This window comes from Heterodontus francisci, chromosome 19, assembly GCF_036365525.1.
Source record: "Heterodontus francisci isolate sHetFra1 chromosome 19, sHetFra1.hap1, whole genome shotgun sequence".
NCBI classification, from domain to species: domain Eukaryota; kingdom Metazoa; phylum Chordata; class Chondrichthyes; order Heterodontiformes; family Heterodontidae; genus Heterodontus; species Heterodontus francisci.
In genome coordinates, this window is record NC_090389.1 from 89540786 (window position 1) to 89561647 (window position 20862).

At 46.2% G+C, this 20862-nt stretch overlaps 1 protein-coding gene across 2 annotated transcripts in view; it reads left to right on the forward strand.

Annotated features, from left to right (window-relative positions):
* Positions 1-20862, forward strand: part of uroc1 (urocanate hydratase 1) — a 117126-nt gene that overhangs the window by 12446 nt on the left and 83818 nt on the right. For both annotated transcript variants that reach the window (XM_068052194.1, XM_068052193.1), the window contains exons 2-4: positions 5960-6090; positions 14259-14352; positions 15405-15464. In XM_068052194.1, the coding sequence (XP_067908295.1) occupies positions 5960-6090; positions 14259-14352; positions 15405-15464 (285 nt within the window). The remainder of the gene's footprint in view (positions 1-5959; positions 6091-14258; positions 14353-15404; positions 15465-20862) is intronic.

Sequence of the window (20862 nt, forward strand, 5' to 3'; positions counted from 1 at the left end):
CCGCCTCGCCTTTTTCATTGTGGGAACATGTTTACTCTGAACTCATTGAATCTCCCCTTTGAATGCCTCCCACTGTTCTGACACCTTCAAGTCGCTGTTTCCAGTCCACTTTGGCTAAATCACTCCTCAGTTTAGTAAAATTGGCCTTGCCCCAATTGAGAACTCTAACTCCTGTTCTATCTCTGTCCTTTTCCATAATTATGTTAAAACTGACTGAATTATGATCACTACCACCAAAATGCTCTCCCACTGCCACTCCTTCCACCTGCCCATCTTCATTTCCTAAAACTAAGTCTAAAACTCCACCCTCTCTTGTTGGACTTGCTACATACTGGCCAAAAAAGTTCTCTTGAATGCACCTCAAGAATTCTGCTCCCTCAATTCCTTTCACACTAAAACTATCCCAGTTAATATTGGGGTAGTTAAAATCCCCTACTATTACTTACCCTATTGTTTTTGCACTTCTCAGAGATTTGCCTACATATCTGCTCTTTATTTATTTAGAGATACAGCACTGAAACACACCCTTCAGCCCACCAAGTCTGTACCAACTATCAACCACCCATTTATACTATTAATCCCACATTCCTACCACATCCCCAACCTATACTAGGGGCAATTTATAATGGCCAATTTACCTATCAACCTGCAAGTCTTTGGGAGGAAACCGGAGGAAACCCACACGGTCACAGGGAGAACTTGTAAACTCTGCACAGACTGTACCCAGAATTGAACCTGGGTCGCTGGAGCTGTGAGGCTGTGGTGCTAACCACTGCACCACTGTGCCACCCTTCTATCTCCCTCTGACTGGGGGTCTATAGTACACTCCCAGCAGTGTGATTGCCCCTTTTTTGTTCCTTAGCTCAATCCATGTGGCCTCATTTGGACGGCACAGTGGCGCAGTGGTTAGCACTGCAGCCTCACAGCTCCAGTGACCCGGGTTCAATTCCAGGTACTGCCTGTGTGGAGTTTGCAAGTTCTCCCTGTGTCTGCGTGGGTTTTCTCCGGGTGCTCCGGTTTCCTCCCACAAGCCAAAAGACTTGCAGGTTGGTAGGTAAATTGGTCATTATAAATTGCCACTAGTATAGGTAGGTGGTAGGGAAATATAGGGACAGGTGGGGATGTGGTAGGAATATGGGATTAGTGTAGATTAGTGTAAAATGGGTGGTTGATGGTCGGCACAGACTCGGTGGGCCGAAGGGCCTGTTTCAGTGCTGTGTCTCTAAACATTTGACGAACCTTCCAACATATCATCCCACCTCACAGCTGTAATAGTTTCCTTGACCAAAATGCCACACCCCCTCCTTTCTTATCCCCCTCCCTATCGCATCTGAAAACCCTGTAACCAGGAACGTTGGGCTGCCATTCCTGTCCCTCCTTAAGCCATGTTTCTGTAATAGCTATGATATCATACTGCTATCTGTGCCCTCAGCTCATCTGCTTTATTTGCTATACTCATTGCATTGAAATAGATTCCCTTGAGCACTTAAAACTCTTTTTTTAAATTTTCTAACCTTTGTTTCCTCAGTCTTCCAGCCTCATCCATTAATTTTCTACCTTCCATTTTCATTTCTGATTTGTCCCAGCTGAGTCTATCCTCATGTCCCCATCCCCCTGCCAAACTAGTTTAAACCCTCCCCAACAGCACTAGCAAAACGTCCATCAAGGAACTCAGTCCTGGCTCTGTTCAGGTGCAAACCGTCCAACCTGTACAGATCCCATCCCACCCCCCCAGAGCCGGTCTGAATGTCCCAGGAATCTGAAGCCCTCCCTCCTGCACCATCTTTCCAGCCACGCATTCATCTGTCTTATCCTTCTATTTCTATACTCACGTGGCACTGGGAGTAATTTGGAGATGACTACTTTTGAGGTCCTGTTCGCTAATTTCTTACCTAGCTCCCTTAATTCTGACTGCAGGACCTCTTTCTACCTATGTTGTTGGTTCCGATGTGGACCACGACTGCTGGCTGTTCACCCTCCCCCTTCAGGATGCTCTGCAGCTGCTCAGTGACATCCTTGACCCTGGCACCAGGGAGGTAACGCACCATCCTGGATTCACATCTGCAGCCACAGAAACACCTGTCTGTTCCCCTGACTATTGAATCACCTATCACTATGGCTCTTCCAGTCTTTCCTGTACCCCCCCTGTTCAGCTGGGCCACCTGTGGTGCCATGGACTTGGCTCTGGCTGCACTCCCCAGGTGAAGCATCACTTTCCTCAGTATTCAGAACTGAATACCTGTTGGAGAATGAGATGCACTCAGAGGTCTCCTGCTCTACCTGCCTGATTCTTCTTGACTGCCTGGTGGTCACCCATTCCCTCTTTCCCTGCATACTCTTAAGCTGTGGGATGACCACATCTATAAACGTGCTATCTACACAGCTCTCATCCCCATGAATGCACCGCAGTGTCACCAGCTGCTGCTCAAGTTCCAAAACCCAGAACTCAAGCTGCTGCAATTGACAACACTTAGTGCACAAATGGTTCTCCAGGATATGGGCAGTATCCTGGAGCTCCCACATAGCACAGGAGATGCACTCTCGAGGCTGAAGCACCCCTGCCATTCCTTTATTTATCAGTTGACCTGTTGTTACTGCTAAAAAAAACCTTACCAATACTACAACACCTTAGAATTATTAATAAAACCTTACTAGTACTGATAAATCCTACTAAAAATCAATACAGTTCACTCATTAAAATAAACCTTACTCAGAAAAAAAACTCACCAGCTATTCACTTGTTCCTTATTATTAATACTTAATTTTTACTCTTTGTTTTAGTCTGCCAGTTGTTTGGCAGCTATTAACACACCCACCTTCAGTGTTGTATTAACCCAGCTATTTACTGATACTCCCTAACAGCAGTTACGCACCAACCAATCACCTAACACCTTTCCTGTGTTGTCACTGTTCACTTTGTTTTCAAACTCTGGCACGCCTCTCCGCTGTTCTTCCAGAAGGTAAGTGCTGCAGGCTGTGATGCTCGGCCTTTATCTAACTACTGCCCCGCTCCGTGTTCTTCCCGCAGGTCCGCTCCTCCCCTCTGCTCTCCCGGAAGGTAAGTTACAGGGGGCTTCTGATGAAAAAGGAGGGGAGAGATGGACAGCATTGCTGATTTAAGGTAATTGGCAAAAGAAGCCATGGCAACATGAGGAAAAACCTTTTCATGCAGCGAGTGGTTAGGATCTGGAACGCACTGCCTGAGAGTGTGGTGGAGGCAGGTTCAGTGAGTGTTTAGGATCTGGAATGCACTGTCTGAGAGTGTGGTGGAGGCAGGTTCAGTGAGTGTTTAGGATCTGGAATGCACTGCCTGAGAGTGTGGTGGAGGCAGGTTCAGTGAGTGTTTAGGATCTGGAATGCACTGTCTGAGAGTGTGGTGGAGGCAGGTTCAGTGAGTGTTTAGGATCTGGAATCCACTGTCTGAGAGTGTGGTGGAGGCAGGTTCAGTGAGTGTTTAGGATCTGGAATGCACTGTCTGAGAGTGTGGTGGAGGCAGGTTCAGTGAGTGTTTAGGATCTGGAATGCACTGTCTGAGAGTGTGGTGGAGGCAGGTTCAGTGAGTGTTTAGGATCTGGAATGCACTGTCTGAGAGTGTGGTGGAGGCAGGTTCAGTGATTGTTTAGGATCTGGAATGCACTGTCTGAGAGTGTGGTGGAGGCAGGTTCAGTGAGTGTTGAGGATCTGGAATGCACTGTCTGAGAGTGTGGTGGAGGCAGGTTCAGTGAGTGTTTAGGATCTGGAATGCACTGCCTGAGAGTGTGGTGGAGGCAGGTTCAGTGTGTGTTTAGGATCTGGAATGCACTGTCTGAGAGTGTGGTGGAGGCAGGTTCAGTGAGTGTTTAGGATCTGGAATGCACTGTGTGAGAGTGTGGTGGAGGCAGGTTCAGTGAGTGTTTAGGATCTGGAATGCACTGCCTGAGAGTGTGGTGGAGGCAGGTTCAGTGTGTGTTTAGGATCTGGAATGCACTGTCTGAGAGTGTGGTGGAGGCAGGTTCAGTGAGTGTTTAGGATCTGGAATGCACTGTCTGAGAGTGTGGTGGAGGCAGGTTCAGTGATTGTTTAGGATCTGGAATGCACTGTCTGAGAGTGTGGTGGAGGCAGGTTCAGTGAGTGTTTAGGATCTGGAATGCACTGTCTGAGAGTGTGGTGGAGGCAGGTTCAGTGAGTGTTGAGGATCTGGAATGCACTGTCTGAGAGTGTGGTGGAGGCAGGTTCAGTGTGTGTTTAGGATCTGGAATGCACTGTCTGAGAGTGTGGTGGAGGCAGGTTCAGTGAGTGTTTAGGATCTGGAATGCACTGTCTGAGAGTGTGGTGGAGGCAGGTTCAGTGATTGTTTAGGATCTGGAATGCACTGTCTGAGAGTGTGGTGGAGGCAGGTTCAGTGAGTGTTTAGGATCTGGAATGCACTGTCTGAGAGTGTGGTGGAGGCAGGTTCAGTGAGTATTTAGGATCTGGAATGCACTGTGTGAGAGTGGGGTGGAGGCAGGTTCAGTGAGTGTTTAGGATCTGGAATGCACTGTCTGAGAGTGTGGTGAAGGCAGGTTCAGTGAGTGTTTAGGATCTGGAATACACTGTCTGAGAGTGCGGTGGAGGCAGGTTCAGTGAGTGTTTAGGATCTGGAACGCACTGTCTGAGAGTGTGGTGGAGGCAGATTCAGCGAGTGTTTCGGATCTGGAACGCACTGTCTGAGAGTGTGGTGGAGGCAGGTTCAGTGAGTGGTTAGGATCTGGAATGCACTGTCTGAGAGTGTGGTGGAGGCAGGTTCAGTGAGTGTTTAGGATCTGGAATGCACTGTCTGAGAGTGTGGTGGAGGCAGGTTCAGTGAATGTTTCGGATCTGGAACGCACTGTCTGAGAGTGTGGTGGAGGCAGATTCAGCGAGTGTTTAGGATCTGGAATGCACTGTCTGAGAGTGTGGTGGAGGCAGATTCAGCGAGTGTTTAGGATCTGGAATGCACTGCCTGAGAGTGTGGTGGAGGCAGGTTCAGTGAGTGTTTAGGATCTGGAATGCACTGTCTGAGAGTGTGGTGGAGGCAGATTCAGCGAGTGTTTAGGATCTGGAATGCACTGCCTGAGAGTGTGGTGGGGGAAGATTCAATTGAGGCTTTCAAGAGGGAATTGCATTGTAATCTGAAAAAGAAGAATGTGCAGGGCAATGGGGAGAAGGCGGGGGAATGGTACTCGGTAAATTGCTACTTCGGAGAGCCAGCGCAGACAGGACGGGCCGAATGGCTTCTTCTGTGCTGTAACAATTCTGTTATTCTGTGAAGATACAAAAGGTGGAGAAGCTAAAGTTCACTATGGCGAAGGAGTGATGCATAAAGACTGTTATCTAAAGGTGGAGTGGAGGAATTACAGGATAAGGAGTTTTTCAAATTCCTGCAAGGGGATGTGGGTGCATGGAAAAGGCCAGCTGTTATTGCCCATCCTATACAACTGAATGGCTTGTGGGCAATTTCAGAGGTCAATTAAGAGTCAACAACATTACTGTGGATCTAGAGACCAGATTTTCCTTCCCTAACAGACATCAGTGAACCAGATGGGTTTTATGACAGTCCAGTAATTTTATGGCTATCATTATTAATACTATTTAATTAACTGAATTTAAATTCCCCAGCTACTGCGGTGAGATTTGAACACATATCTGTCAATTATTAAGCCAGGTCTCTGTATCACTAGTCCAATATCATAACCAGTACACTACCATACCCCTCCGCATAAGCTGTCTTCAGAGGCAATGGTTAATGGCTAGGCTTGTAAATGGAGACACGTCACATGGCAATGGGAGAAGGTGGATGCAGGGCTGAGCAACGCAAGGAAGCAAGAGTTAAAAACAGCCTTCAGGACCAGAGTGGGGAAAACTCGCACAAAAAGGAAAAGAAATGAATTTATTTGTGTGACTGACTGCGGAGGATAAATTTGAACTTTCTGGTAAAAAATATATATTTTTGATCTGATAGGTGGCTCTGAGGAATGCCTTGCGTTATTTCCCTTCGGACCTGCACAACATCCTGGCCCCCGAATTCGCCAATGAGCTCAGGGAGTTTGGTCATATCTACATGTACAGGTTCTGTCCACAGATTAACATGCGGTGAGTTGGTGAAAATATCTCGGCACCTGCGCTACATCCAAAAAAAAATTAACACTCCTTAAGACCTACCGCACTTGTTCTAATATCACCTTATGTGGCTCGGTGTCAAATTCTGTCTGTTTTACTCTCCTGTGAAGCACCTTGGGATATTTTGCTACTTTAACGTCACTATATAAATACAAATGGTTGTTGTACACCAGCCATCTTTGGTCACTTTGAGCAGGATTGCCTCCCCACTGCCAACTGGCTCTGAATTGGTCACCACTGTGTGTTGTGGGCGCACTACGTTCTAGGTAGTGATAGAATCATAGAATGCTTACAGCACAGAAGGAGGCCATTCAGCCCATCATGTCTGTGCTGGCTCTCTGCAAGAGCAACTCACCTAGTCCCACTCCCCCACCTTCTCTTCATAGCCCTGCACATTCTTCCTTTTCAGATAACAATCCAATTCCCTCTTGAAAGCCTCGATTGAACCTGCCTCCACCACGCTCTCGGGCGGTGCATTCTAGATCCTAATAACTCACTGCATGAGAAGTTTTTCTTCATCTCACTATTGCTTCTTTTGCCAATTATCTTAAATCCATGCCCTGTTGTTCTTGATCCTTCCACCAATGGGAACAGTTTTTCTCTATCTACTCTGTCCAGATCCCTCATGATTTTCAACACCTCCATCACATCTCCTCTCAACCTTCTCATCCCCAAGGAAAACAGTCCCAACTTCTTCAATCTATCCACGTAACTGAAGTTCCTTATCCCTGGAACTATTCTCGTGAATCTTTTCTGCACTCTCTCTAAAGCCTTCACATCTTTCCTAAAGTGTGGTGCCCAAAACTGGGCACAATACTCCAGTTGAGGCCAAACCAATGTTCTATATAACATAACTTAACATAACTTGCTCGCTTTTGTACTCTAAGCCCCTATCAATGAAGCCTAGGATACTTTATGCGCTATTAACTACTCTCTCAACTTGTCCTGCCACTTTCAATGATTTATGTACATATACACCCGGGTTCCTCCACTCCTGCATCCCCTTTAGAATTGTATCCTTTATTTTATATTGTCTCTCCGCGTTCTTCCTACCAAAATGAATCGCTTCACACTTCTCTGCACTAAATTTCATCTGCCACTTGTCTGCCCATTCCACCAACCTGTCAATATCCTTTTGAAGTTCTACACTATCCTCCTCACAGTTCACAATGTTTCCAGGTTTCGTATCATCCACAAATTTTGAAATTGTGCCCTGTACACCAAGGTCTAGGTCATTAATATATATCAAGAACAGCAAGGGTTCTAATGCAGGTTCTAACCTTCCTCCAGTTTGAAAAACATCCATTAACCACCACACTCTGTTTCCTGTCACTCAGCCAATTCCGTATCCATGTTGCTCTTGGCCCATTTATTCCATGAGCTATAACTTTACGGCACTTTATCAAATGCCTTTTGAAAGTCCATGTACACCATATCAACATTGCCCTCATCAACCCTTTCTGTTACCTCATCAGAAAGTTAAACAATTAACAACAAAACTAAAATAAATCCCCATTAACTAAATAAAACTTTGTAAGTAGCTGACGCCCCAAATTGCAAAGAAGGGTATTTTCTTTACTTATTAAAATACTTGAAAACCTCACACCAAACTCTTTGTGGTTAAAAGTCCCAAACTCCTCCCAGTAGCAATGGGTTGGATCTCCCAGACCTTTTCAGAGTCAATGCTCTCTTCGTTCACTTCTCCAAGCACTTCCAACCTGGACGTCCATGAATAAGGTGGTCCCTTGGTGATTCTGTTGGTCTTTTCCTTCTCCACACACCTCAACTTTCAGAAATACAGGCTCAAGTCCTCACAGACTTTCGCTGTATCAGTATTCTCTGAGAGCAGGTGTTCTCTCTCACTATCCCTTGAGGCTGCCACCGCTGGGTGTCTTCCTTTCTTACAGCCTGTCTGCTTTCAGAAAATCTGTTAAATTTATCTGGAATCAAAAGTCATTGTCCTTTTCCAATATGTAAAGTCCAGAAGTCTGGTTTCAGCAGAGCCACCTGGGCTTCCCATTGTTTCCAGATGTTAGCAGCTGCCATGCACATTTGCATCCTCAGAATCACTGACTCCTTGTTTACGATCCGAAAGTCTGGGAGGGTAAAACCCATTGTTCTTCAGGTGTTATGCCCCTGCAGTTTCTGTATTTTCAAAAGAAGTCTTTGATCTGTGTTCTCTGTTTCTTGGTAGCAATGATTTCTGTCTTGTCTTTAAGCAGAGTTGATGTGAGGTCACCTGACTTCTTTGACTCCATCTTAAACCTTTAAAAAGCTCAGTGTTTAAAACATAATCATGTTACAAAGACGAGCATTCACAACAAGGTGAAAGGCCAGCATCCAAATGGCTTTAGTGTTTAAATGGGGTTGTCTGTCATAGCCATTGACCATTTAAAGGGAGCAATTAATTTTGTGTGCACTCTGATGAGGGAAAGCTCTGTGCTGTTGCTGGGTGTAGGGAGTGACAGAACAACACAAAGTAATCAGAGACTGATACGGCACTGAAGGAGGCCATTCAGCCCATCGTGTCTATGCTGGCTCTTTGAAAGAGTTATCCAATTAGTTCAACTCCCCTATTCTTTCCTCATAGTCCAGCAATTTTTTCCTGTTCACGTATTTATCCAATATCTCCACATAGAATATAATCATTGAATGGTTACACCACAGAGGGAGGACATTTGGCCCATTGAGTCCATGCTGGCCTTACCCTGTAGTCTGGCAATTTTGTCACTTGGACAAGTGTGGATTAATTAAATAATGCCAGCATGGATATGTTAAAGGAAATGATGTTTAACTAACTTGATTGAGTTTTTTGATGAGGTAATGGAGAGGGTTGATGAGGGTAATGTGGTTGATGTAGTGTATATAGACTTCCAAAAGGCATTTGATAAAGTGCCACATAACAGGCTTGCCAGTAAAGTTGAAGGCCATGGAATAAAAGGGACAGTAGCAACATGAATACAAAATTGGCTGAGAGACAGGAAACGGGGAGTAGTGGTTAATGGTTGTTTCTCAGACTGGAGATAGGTATATAGTTGGGTTCCCCAGAGGTTGGTGTTAGGACCCCTGCTTTTCTTGATCTATATCAATGACAGTCTTGGGTAAACAGGGCACAAGTTTATCTTTTTCAGATGGCACAAAACCTGGAAAGTATTGTGAACTGTGAGGAAGATAGTGATAGACTTCAAGAGGTCATAGACAGGCTGGTGGAATAGGCAGACATGTGACAGATGAAATTTTTAATGCAGAGAAGTGTGAAGTGATAAATTTGGTGGGAGGAACACAATTCTAAAGAGGGTGCAGGAGCCGAGGGACCTGGGAGTAGATGTTCATATATCATTGAAGGTGGCAGAGCAAGTTGATAAAATAGTTAAAAAGGCACAAGGGATCCTGGCTTTTATAAATAGAAGCTCAGGGGACAAAAGCAAGGAAGGTAAGGTGAAACTGTGTACATCATGGTTAGTCCCCAGCCGGAGTATAGGGCAGGATTTTACCTTCGGCGGACGGGAATTCGCCACCTCTGAAAAGTCACTGGCGAACCCGCTTCTGCCTGGCCTAGGGATCCATTCCGTATTTTACAGGTCCCTGGACTTTAATTGTTCAGCGGCGGGACTTCCACCCACTTGAGGGAGGAGGTCCCGCCTCATTGAACTGCCAGCCAATCAGCAGGCCAAGAGCTCTTAGTCCCAGCAGTGCCACTGGGAACGGTAGCCACTGCTGGGACTGCAGCCCAGCTGATGCCAGGGAGCCTGGAGATGAGGTAAGTTGGGCTTGCCTCACCAGGGGGTTGGTCCTTCCCTGGTGAGGCTGGAGTGGTCGTTTGGGGGTGGGGGGTAGGGTGCGTCTTGGGTCCCTGGGGTGGGTTGGGAGGCGGGGGTGGCCCTCAATCAGGAACCCTGTGCCCGACTGCCATGGCGCCCTCCAGGGCTCGGAAAGGCCGGCAGCTATCGCTGGGCGGACTTTCACATTCCCAGAATGCCCATTTGCTATGGGTAAAATACCCGTGGAGTCGGGCAAGGGCCCCTAAGTGACTGTTATGTGGCCACTTAAGGGCCTTGATTGGGCTCGGGCAGGCGGGCTGTTCCCCACACCACATCCCCCGCCGTAAAGTTGACCGGCGGCGGGAGCGGGGCGGTAAGCCTCCCGGAGCCTCCCGCTCAATTTTACACCGCCCCCAGGCCACCATCCGACCCACTGGGGAGGCGTAAAATTCAGCCCATTGTTTCTAATTCTGGGCACCACACTTTAGGAAGGATGTGAAGGTTTTAGAGAGGGCGAAGAAAAGGTTTAGGAGAATGGTTTCATGGATAAAGGACTTCATTTACATGGATAGATTGGAGAAGGTGGGGCTGTTCTTCAAAAAGATTAAGAGGAGATTTGATAGAGATGTTCAAAATCATGAGGGGTATGAACAAAGTGGATAGGGAGAAACTGTTCCTGTTGGCGGAAGGATCCAGAACCAGAGGACCCCGATTTAAGGTGATTGGCAAAAGAAGGAACAGTGACATGAGGAAAACACATTTTATGCAGCGAGTGTTTAGGATCTGGAATGCACTGTCTGAGAGTGTGGTGGAGGCAGGTTCAGTGAGTGTTTAGGATCTGGAATGCACTGTCTGAGAGTGTGGTGGAGGCAGGTTCAGTGAGTGTTTAGGATCTGGAATACACTGTCTGAGAGTGTGGTGGAGGCAGGTTCAGTGTGTGTTTAGGATCTGGAATACACTGTCTGAGAGTGTGGTGGAGGCAGGTTCAGTGAGTGTTTAGGATCTGGAATGCACTGACTGAGAGTGTGGTGGAGGCAGGTTCAGTGTGTGTTTAGGATCTGGAATGCACTGTCTGAGAGTGTGGTGGAGGCAGGTTCAGTGAGTGTTTAGGATCTGGAATACACTGTCTGAGAGTGTGGTGGAGGCAGGTTCAGTGTGTGTTTAGGATCTGGAATACACTGTCTGAGAGTGTGGTGGAGGCAGGTTCAGTGAGTGTTTAGGATCTGGAATACACTGTCTGAGAGTGTGGTGGAGGCAGGTTCAGTGTGTGTTTAGGATCTGGAATACACTGTCTGAGAGTGTGGTGGAGGCAGGTTCAGTGTGTGTTTAGGATCTGGAATACACTGTCTGAGAGTGTGGTGGAGGCAGGTTCAGTGAGTGTTTAGGATCTGGAATGCACTGTCTGAGAGTGTGGTGGAGGCAGGTTCAGTGAGTGTTTAGGATCTGGAATACACTGTCTGAGAGTGTGGTGGAGGCACGTTCAGTGTGTGTTTAGGATCTGGAATACACTGTCTGAGAGTGTAGTGGAGGCAGGTTCAGTGAGTGTTTAGGATCTGGAATGCACTGTCTGAGAGTGTGGTGGAGGCAGGTTCAGTGAGTGTTTAGGATCTGGAATACACTGTCTGAGAGTGTGGTGGAGGCAGGTTCAGTGAGTGTTTAGGATCTGGAATACACTGTCTGAGAGTGTGGTGGAGGCAGGTTCAGTGTGTGTTTAGGATCTGGAATACACTGTCTGAGAGTGTGGTGGAGGCAGGTTCAGTGAGTGTTTAGGATCTGGAATGCACTGTCTGAGAGTGTGGTGGAGGCAGGTTCAGTGAGTGTTTAGGATCTGGAATGCACTGTCTGAGAGTGTGGTGGAGGCAGGTTCAGTGAGTGTTTAGGATCTGGAATGCACTGTCTGAGAGTGTGGTGGAGGCAGGTTCAGTGAGTGTTTAGGATCTGGAATACACTGTCTGAGAGTGTGGTGGAGGCAGGTTCAGTGAGTGTTTTGGATCTGGAATGCACTGTCTGAGAGTGTGGTGGAGGCAGGTTCAGTGAGTATTTAGGATCTGGAATGCACTGTCTGAGAGTGTGGTGGAGGCAGGTTCAGTGAGTGTTTAGGATCTGGAATGCACTGTCTGAGAGTGTGGTGGAGGCAGGTTCAGTGAGTATTTAGGATCTGGAATGCACTGTCTGAGAGTGTGGTGGAGGCAGGTTCAGTGAGTGTTTAGGATCTGGAATGCACTGTCTGAGAGTGTGGTGGAGGCAGGTTCAGTGAGTGTTTAGGATCTGGAATGCACTGTCTGAGAGTGTGGTGGAGGCAGGTTCAGTGAGTGTTTAGGATCTGGAATACACTGTCTGAGAGTGTGGTGGAGGCAGGTTCAGTGAGTGTTTTGGATCTGGAATGCACTGTCTGAGAGTGTGATGGAGGCAGGTTCAGTGAGTGTTTAGGATCTGGAATGCACTGTCTGAGAGTGTGGTGGAGGCAGGTTCAGTGAGAGATCAGGATCTGGAATGCACTTTCGGAGAGTGTGGTGGAGGCAGGTTCAGTGTGTGTTTAGGATCTGGAATGCACTGTCTGAGAGTGCGGTGGAGGCAGGTTCAGTGAGTGTTTAGGATCTGGAATGCACTGTCTGAGAGTGTGGTGGAGGCAGGCTCAGTGAGTGTTTAGGATCAGGAATGCAATGCCTGAGAGTGTGATGGAGGCAGGTTCAGTGTGTTTAGGATCTGGAATGCACTGTCTGAGAGTGTGGTGGAGGCAGGTTCAGTGAGTGTTTAGGATCTGGAATGCACTGTCTGAGAGTGTGGTGGAGGCAGGTTCAGTGAGTGTTTAGGATCTGGAATGCAATGCCTGAGAGTGTGGTGGAGGCAGGTTCAGTGAGTCTTTAGGATCTGGAATGCACTGTCTGAGAGTGTGGTGGAGGCAGGTTCAGTGAGTGTTTAGGATCTGGAATGCACTGTCTGAGAGTGTGGTGGAGGCAGGTTCAGTGAGTGTTTAGGATCTGGAATGCACTGTCTGAGAGTGTGGTGGAGGCAGGTTCAGTGAGTGTTGAGGATCTGGAATGCACTGTCTGAGAGTGTGGTGGAGGCAGGTTCAGTGAGTGTTTAGGATCTGGAATGCAATGCCTGAGAGTGTGGTGGAGGCAGGTTCAGTGAGTGTTTAGGATCTGGAATGCACTGTCTGAGAGTGTGGTGGAGGCAGGTTCAGTGAGTGTTTAGGATCTGGAATGCACTGTCTGAGAGTGTGGTGGAGGCAGGTTCAGTGAGTATTTAGGATCTGGAATGCAATGCCTGAGAGTGTGGTGGAGGCAGGTTCAGTGAGTGTTTAGGATCTGGAATGCACTGTCTGGGAGTGTGGTGGAGGCAGATTCAATCATGGCTTTCAAAAGGGAATAAGATAATTATCTGAAGAGAAAAAATTTGCAGAACTACGGAGAAAAGGCAGGGGAGTGGGAGTAGGTGAGTTGTTCTTGCAGAGAGCCAGGAAGGACACAACGGGCCGATTGGCCTCCTTCTGTGCTGTAACCATTCTATGATTCTATGATTCAATTCCCTTATGAAAGTTACTATTGAATCTGCTTTCACCGCCCTTTCAGGCAGCGCATTCCAGATCACAACAACTCACTGTGTAAAACGAAATCTCATATCTCCCCCTGGTTCTTTTGCCAATTAACTTAAATCTGTGTCCTCTGATTACCAACCCTCCTGCCACTGGAGTGAGGACCTCTCAGAATCGTTCTTGGGAGAAGATTAAATGGCTGAGTAGAGCCCATGATAGGGGAGAATGTACGTGGGCTGCAGGTGACAGTAGTTTGATGGGCCAAATGGCCTTTTCTCCAGCTTTTTTTCATTTGTTCTTGGGATGTGGGCATCACTGGCAAGGCCACCATTTATTGCCCATCCCTAATTGCCCTTGAGAAGGTGGTGGTGAGCTGCCTTCTTGAACCACTGCAGTCCATGTGGGGTGGGGACAATTAGGAAGGGAGTTCCAGGATTTTGACCCAGCGACAGTGAAGGAACGACGATATAGTTCCAAGTCAGGATGGTGTGTGACTTGGAAGGGAACTTGCAGGTGGTGATGTTCCCATGCAACTGCTGCCCTTGTCCTTCTAGGTGGTGGAGGTCGCGGGTTTGGAAGGTGCTGTCGAAGGAGCCTTGGTGCATTGCTGCAGTGCATCTTGTAGATGGTACACACTGCTGCCACTGTGCATCGGAAGGAGTGAATATTTAAACTGGGGGTTTGGATTTATGACTAATATGAATGTTTATTTCAGTGTCAGCATGGTTGACATGGAAACAAATAAAAATAGACGACTCAGGGAGACCGGTGATCTCAAGAAAAGGCTAATGGTTCAGACACTGGGAGTAGTTAACAGACGTTTTTTATTCTTGTTCATTCAGAGCTTATCCGATCAGTGAGTATCCTTGCAAAACAACATCAGCCGCAGCAATCATGCACATGATCATGAACAACCTGGACCCACGTGTAGCCCAGGTAAACTGTTAATTGCCATCTCTTCAACAAGACACCATATTTGGGTAATGGGTTACCAAGTGCCCAAGATTCATGCAGTCTCAGGGAACTGAGTTCCCATTAATTTCCCGATATCTCACAGGAGTTAGAACTTGCATTTGTATAGCATCTTTCACCTCCTCAGGATGTCCCAAAATGCTTCACAGCAAATAAAGCACTTATAAAATGTGATCACTGTTGTAATGTAGAAAATGTGGCAGCCAATTTGTGCACAGAAAGATACCATAAACAGTAATGTGTTAAAGGACTGGATAATCTGTTTGCGATGTTAATTGAGGGATAAACATTGGCCAGGACACTGGGGAGAACTCCCCGCTGTTCTTTGAAATAATGCCATGGGATCTTTTACATCCCCTGAGAAACCAAATAGGGCTTCAGTTTAATACCTCCTCTGAAAGACGGCACCTCTGACAGTGCAGCACTCCCTCAGTACTGGCGCTGGGAGCATCAGCCTGGATTTTGTGCTCAAGTCTCTGGAGTGGGATTTGAACCCATGACCTTTTCTGAAGTAACTGCCTTCTCAGATAGATGTAAAACAGCCCAGAGCCCTTGGGTTAGGAGAAGGAACAATCAGACAGGAAATGTTGGTGTGCCAATTCACAGCAGGACAGATTTTGAGCTCCACTGTGATGCTCTTTATGGTCAAGTACCCTGCTGATGCTCACTATGGGGCCTCTCCTCTGATCTCTAGTGGCCCCCTTCATGTTTGAACAGAGGCTGGCTTCCCCACCATGGGAAGCATCATAGACCATGCCAATCCTCTTGTTAGGTGTTGTCCATACACTCTGAGGGATCAATACTTAGTCATCAGGATCAGGGACCCTGAATGACTGACCCCTCTCTCACTGAGGCCAAAAGTAATGACCAACTCCTACCTCCGTTGTGAATGGCTGACTCCACACAGGCCAAGGATCGGACCTGGGATCCCATTCTCTGCCTGGTACAGTCTGGATGGGTTTGTTCCACAGGTTACTGGGAATTCTTGGTGACTTGTTTTCATTTTTTGGTTTCAGTTTCCCCAGGAGCTTGTGACGTACGGAGGGAATGGACAAGTCTTCAGTAACTGGGCCCAGGTAAACCTATCACCCAGTGGTTATCAGGAGTGTTCCTACACAGCCATGGAATTATACAGTCTATATCATCCTGCTTACTGTGTGTTGTCCTGTGTATAGAACACTCTGTCCTGTGTGTTGTCCTGCGTATGGAACACTCTGTCCTGTGTGTTGTCCTGTGTATAGAACACTCTGTCCTGTGTGTTGTCCTGTGTATGGAACACTCTGTCCTGTGTGTTGTCCTGTGTATAGAACACTCTGTCCTGTGTGTTGTCCTGTGTATAGAACACTCTGTCCTGTGTGTTGTCCTGCATATGGAACACTCTGTCCTGTGTGTTGTCCTGTGTATAGAACACTCTGTCCTGTGTGTTGTCCTGTCAAGGGATGGGCTAGATAAGGGAGAGTCTGTGGAGGTTGTTTACATGGACTTCCAGAAGACATTCAATAAGGTTACACATAAAAGACTGTTATCAAAAATGAGATCACATAGAATTGGAAGCAATCTATTGCATGGGTAGGAAATTGGTTAGGATAATGGTATGTACCTTAATTGGCAGGATGTGACTTGGATCTTTGCCGCGGCCTCAGCTTTTCTACTGAAGGCATGGCCAATGGCAGAGTGATAAAGATCACAGATGCATGAGGTCATAGAATTGGAGGAGTGCAAAGATCTTGGAAGGCTGTGAGGCTGGAGGAGGTTATAGAGAGAGGGAGGGCAGAGACCAGGGAGGGCTCAGAAAACCAATGAGAATTTCAAAATCAAGGTTTTGCCAGACTGGGAGCAAGTGTCAGTCAGAGAGCCCAGGGAATGATGGGTGAACGGGACGTGGTGCGAAGGCGGATACGGAGCAGCAGAGTTTTGGAAGAGCTGAAGTTTACAAAGGTTGGGAGGTGGGAGTTCGGATATGATACAGCGTGCGGTTGGTACTTAATGCCTTCTGAAGTAATCCAGTCAGCTGACAGGGAAACATTGGGGTGGGCAAGAAGAGTGGCTACATCCTGACAGCAAGTTACTTTTCAAGAACTGCTCCTTTAAGGCTCTTTGGCTGAAAACTCCACATCCTGAAGGAAAAGATGGAAATTAAGAGTTTTCTTTCCAATGTGTTTAATACAGAATTGAAGCAAAAATAGTGAAAGTCAGCAGCTGTGGAATAATTTCCAATCTTTATATATTCCAGGTGTTGTCTTGGAATGTAGAAGAGATAAGACGAGTAAATGAATACGAGAAGAATGTCTTTGATGGAGCCAGGAGATGGCTGCTTAATTGATAGGGATTTGAAACAGAAGAGACTCGGCAGTAAGGACATGCCTGTCTGTCACTCGGCTACCAATATATCATACTTGGTTCAGCTCCAAGCCGATTTTAAAAATAAACACACACACAGTAATGGTGTGATGAAGGCCCACTCGCTGTCTGCTCCCTGTACAGCTCCTAGTGGAGCAGACCCACTCCCAACACTGGCGGGCATGGCACAAAGCTGCTCGCTTAAACCTTCACCAAACTGACTACTTCACGAAAAGGGAGGCTGGTTTCAGTGGAAAATTGTCACACTGGTTTCGTCATAGAGGCAGAGAAGGAGGCCAATCGGCCCATTGAGTCCATGCCAGCTCTACACAGAGCTATGCAGTCAGTCCCACACCCCAGATCTATCCCTGTAGCCCTGCAACTCTATATCTGTCAGGTGGCCATCCAGCTTCCTCTTGAAGTCATTAATCATCATCGCTTCCACCACCCTTGTGGGCAGCGAGTTCCAGGTCATTACCACCCGCTGCGTAAAAAAGTGCTTCCTCATATTCCCCCTGTATCTTTTGCCCAAAACTTTCATTGTGGCCCCTAGTTCTTGTACCATTTGTTAATGGGAACAGTTTTTCCTTGTCTAACTTATCTAAGCCTGTCATAATCTTGTACAGTTCTATTAAATCTCCCCTCAATCTCCTTATTCAAAGGAGAACAAACCCAGCTTTTCCAACCTAACCTTGCATTATAACCAGGTGAGAATGGGGTCTAGGGTTCCCTCTCAGCCTTCACCTGGTCTTATCATAACAGGGTTTTATTTTTAAACACATCCTGCTTTTATCTCCCCCTTAGTGAATCCTTGTTCACTGCTTTCCAATTATAAGGCAACAAAACCAGCCAGACAGGTTTTCTTAGGTTTAAAGAAGAAAGGTTGAACTTTATTAAACGTAAACTCTAATTCAGTTAATTCCTACGGATATGTGACACGCCCACGCTAGCATGCATACACGATACACACATGCAGATAGAGACAGAAAAGAGCAGAAGAAATGCAGTGGAAAAGTTTGAGGCAATACCTGAAGATGGTTTTGGTTACTGTTCGAGCTCGCTGTAGAGTCCTTGATTGTAGGTAGGTCTTGCTTTTCGTTGGGGCCCAGTATTCTTCTTAAACCTTGCTCAATGTAGGGACTTTTCTCTCTTTGAGGTTCACGTGTCTTCAGTAGGTCCAGAGGCTTGTGAGAAAGAGATGGGAGCCGATAGGAGAGGTCTTCTCAGTCCAGGAGCTAACAGTCTCTCTCTCTCAAACTGTCTGTACAATTTTAAAAAAAGCAGGTTGCCCAGCAGGTTTGTCATGTGACTAGCTGGTTTGCCCATGTCTGTCTCTGGATTTGGCCATCTTAGCAGTCATCCTGGACTGTGAGCTTCCTCACCTTCAATGTCTGGTGATAAAAGTCCATTGTGGGTTGAGTGTGTCAGGGAATGGCCCTTTGTCCCTGCAAGCACTGTCTGTTAGTATGTAAATGTTTTTTCCAGCCACAGCTGATCTGTTTAATAAGTCATTTCTTCTCTCCAGCAACAGTTAATTAATATGCATTATTCTTGGCAGGTGGGGGTCTGCATGACATTTGCAGGACACTTGTAACTAAAATCCTCCATCTCTGGAACCATTCTGGTAAATCACCTCTGCACCCTCTCAAGGACCCTCACATCCTTCCTAAAGTGTGGTGACCAGAACTGGACGCAATACTCCAGTTGGGGCCTAACCAGAGCTTTATAAAGGTTCAGCATAGTAAGGTCACTTTTCTGAGCTTGGAGTTGGAGGACATTTTACTGGAGGTTGAAGGAGTTTTTCTCTGTATCTAACTCTGTGCTGTACCTGCCTTGGGAGTGTTTGATGGGACAGTGTAGAGGGAGATTTACTCTGTACCTAACCCATGCAGTAGCTGCCCTGGGAGTGTTTGACTTCTCTATGAACATTTGAACATATGAGTTAGGAGCAGAAGTAGGCCATTCGGCCCTTCGAGCCTGCTCCACCATTCAATAAGATCATGGCTGATCTGTTTGTGTCTCGAATTCCACACTCCCATCTACTCCCGGTAACCTTTGATTCCCTTGCCGAACAAGAATCTATCTACCTCTACCTTAAAAATATTCAATGACCCCGCATCCACCGCCTTCTGAGGCAGAGAGTTCCAAAGTCACACAACCCTCAGAGAAAAGATTTCTCCTCATCTTTGTCCTAAAAGGGCGACCCCTAATTATAAAACAGTGCCCCCTAGTTCTGGACTCACCCACAAGAGGAAACATCCTTTCCACATCCACCTTATAAACTTCAATCAAGTCTCCCCTCACTCTTCTAAACTCCAGTGAAAACAAGCTCAGTCTGTCCAACCTTTCCTCAGAAGACAACCCGCTCATTCCAGGTATCAATTTAGTAACCCACCTCTGAACTGCCTCCAACACATTCACATCCTTCCTTAAATAAGGAGACCAAAACTGCACACAGTATTCGAAATGTGGTTTCGCAATGCCTTGTATTACTGAAACATAACATCTTTACTTTTATTTTCAATTCCTCTCTTAATAAAGGATAGCTTTCCATTAGCCTTCTTTATTACTTGCTGTACCTGCATATTAACCTTTTGTGAGTCATGCACTAGAACACCTAGATCCCTCTGTACCCCAGAATTCTGCAGTTGTTCTCTGTTTAAGTAATACTCTGTTTTTTCATTCTTCCTGCCAAAGTGAACAACTTCACATTTTCCCACATTATACTCCATCTGCCAGGTTTTTGCCCATTCACTCAACCTATCTGTATCAGTCTGTAAGCTCTTCACAACATACTTTCCTACCTATCTTTGTGTCATCTGCAAATTTAGCTACCATGTCATTGCTCCCCTCATCTCAGTCATTGATATAAATTGTAAAAAGTTGAGGTCCCAGCACAGACTCCTGCAGGATTCTACTCGTCACATCCTGCCAATCAGAAGAGGACCCATTTATGTATACTCTCTGTTTTCAGCCAATCTTCTATCCATGCTAATATGTTACCCCCTACACCATGAGCTCCTACTTTGCGCAATAACCTTTTATGTGGCACCTTGTCAAATGCCTTCTGGAAATCCAAGTGCAGTACGTCAACAGGCTCCCCTTTATCCACAGAGCATGTTGCCCCTTCAAAGAACTCCAATAAATTGGTGAAACATGATTTCCCTTTCACAAAACCATGCTGACTATTTCTGATTCCTTTGAGATTTTTTAAGTGCCCAGCTATAGCCTCCTTAATAATTGATTCTAACACCTTCCCCATTACAGATGTCAAACTAACTGGCCTATAGTTACCTGTTTTCTGTCTCCCCCATACCCCTTCTTGAATAGAGGAACTCTATTTGCTACTTTCCAGTCTGATGGTACCTTTACAGGATCCAGCAAATTTTGAAAAATTAACACCAACGCATCTACTATCTTATTAGCCACCTCTTTTAAGACCCTAGGTTGAGCCCATCAGGACCTGGGGACTTGTCAGCCCACAGCTCCATCAGTTTGGTCAGTACCGCTTCCCTGGTGATTGTAATTTCACCAAGTTCCTCCCTTCCTTCCACCTCCTGATTTACAGCTATTACGGGAATGTTTTTTGCATCCTCTATTGTGAAGACAGAAGCAAAATATTTGTTCGTTTCATCCGCCATTTCCTTATTACCTACTATTAACTCCCCATTCTCACTCTCCAAAGGACCAACACTCACTTTACTTACTCTTTTCCTTTTTAAATACCTGTAGAGACTCTTGCTATCCATTTTTACATTTCTAGCTAGCTTCCTCTCTTACTCTAATTTCTTTCTGCTGATTAACCTTTTCGTCATTCTCTGCTGCTCTTTATAGTTTGACCAATCAACTGACCTGCCACTCATCTTTGCGTAATTATATGCTTTTTCCTTAATTTTGATGCTTCCCTTAACTTCTTTAGTTAACCACGAAAGGTAGGTCCTCCTCTTAGAATTTTGCTTTATAGTAGGAATATACTTATTCTGAGTATTCTGAAATATCCCCTTAAATGTCTGCCACTGCTTCTCTATTGATCTATTTCCTAGCCTGGTAACCAAGTTCACTTCAGCTAGCTCAGCTTTCATGCCCACATAGTTGCCCTTATTTAAGTTTAAAATACTATTCTTAGACCCACTC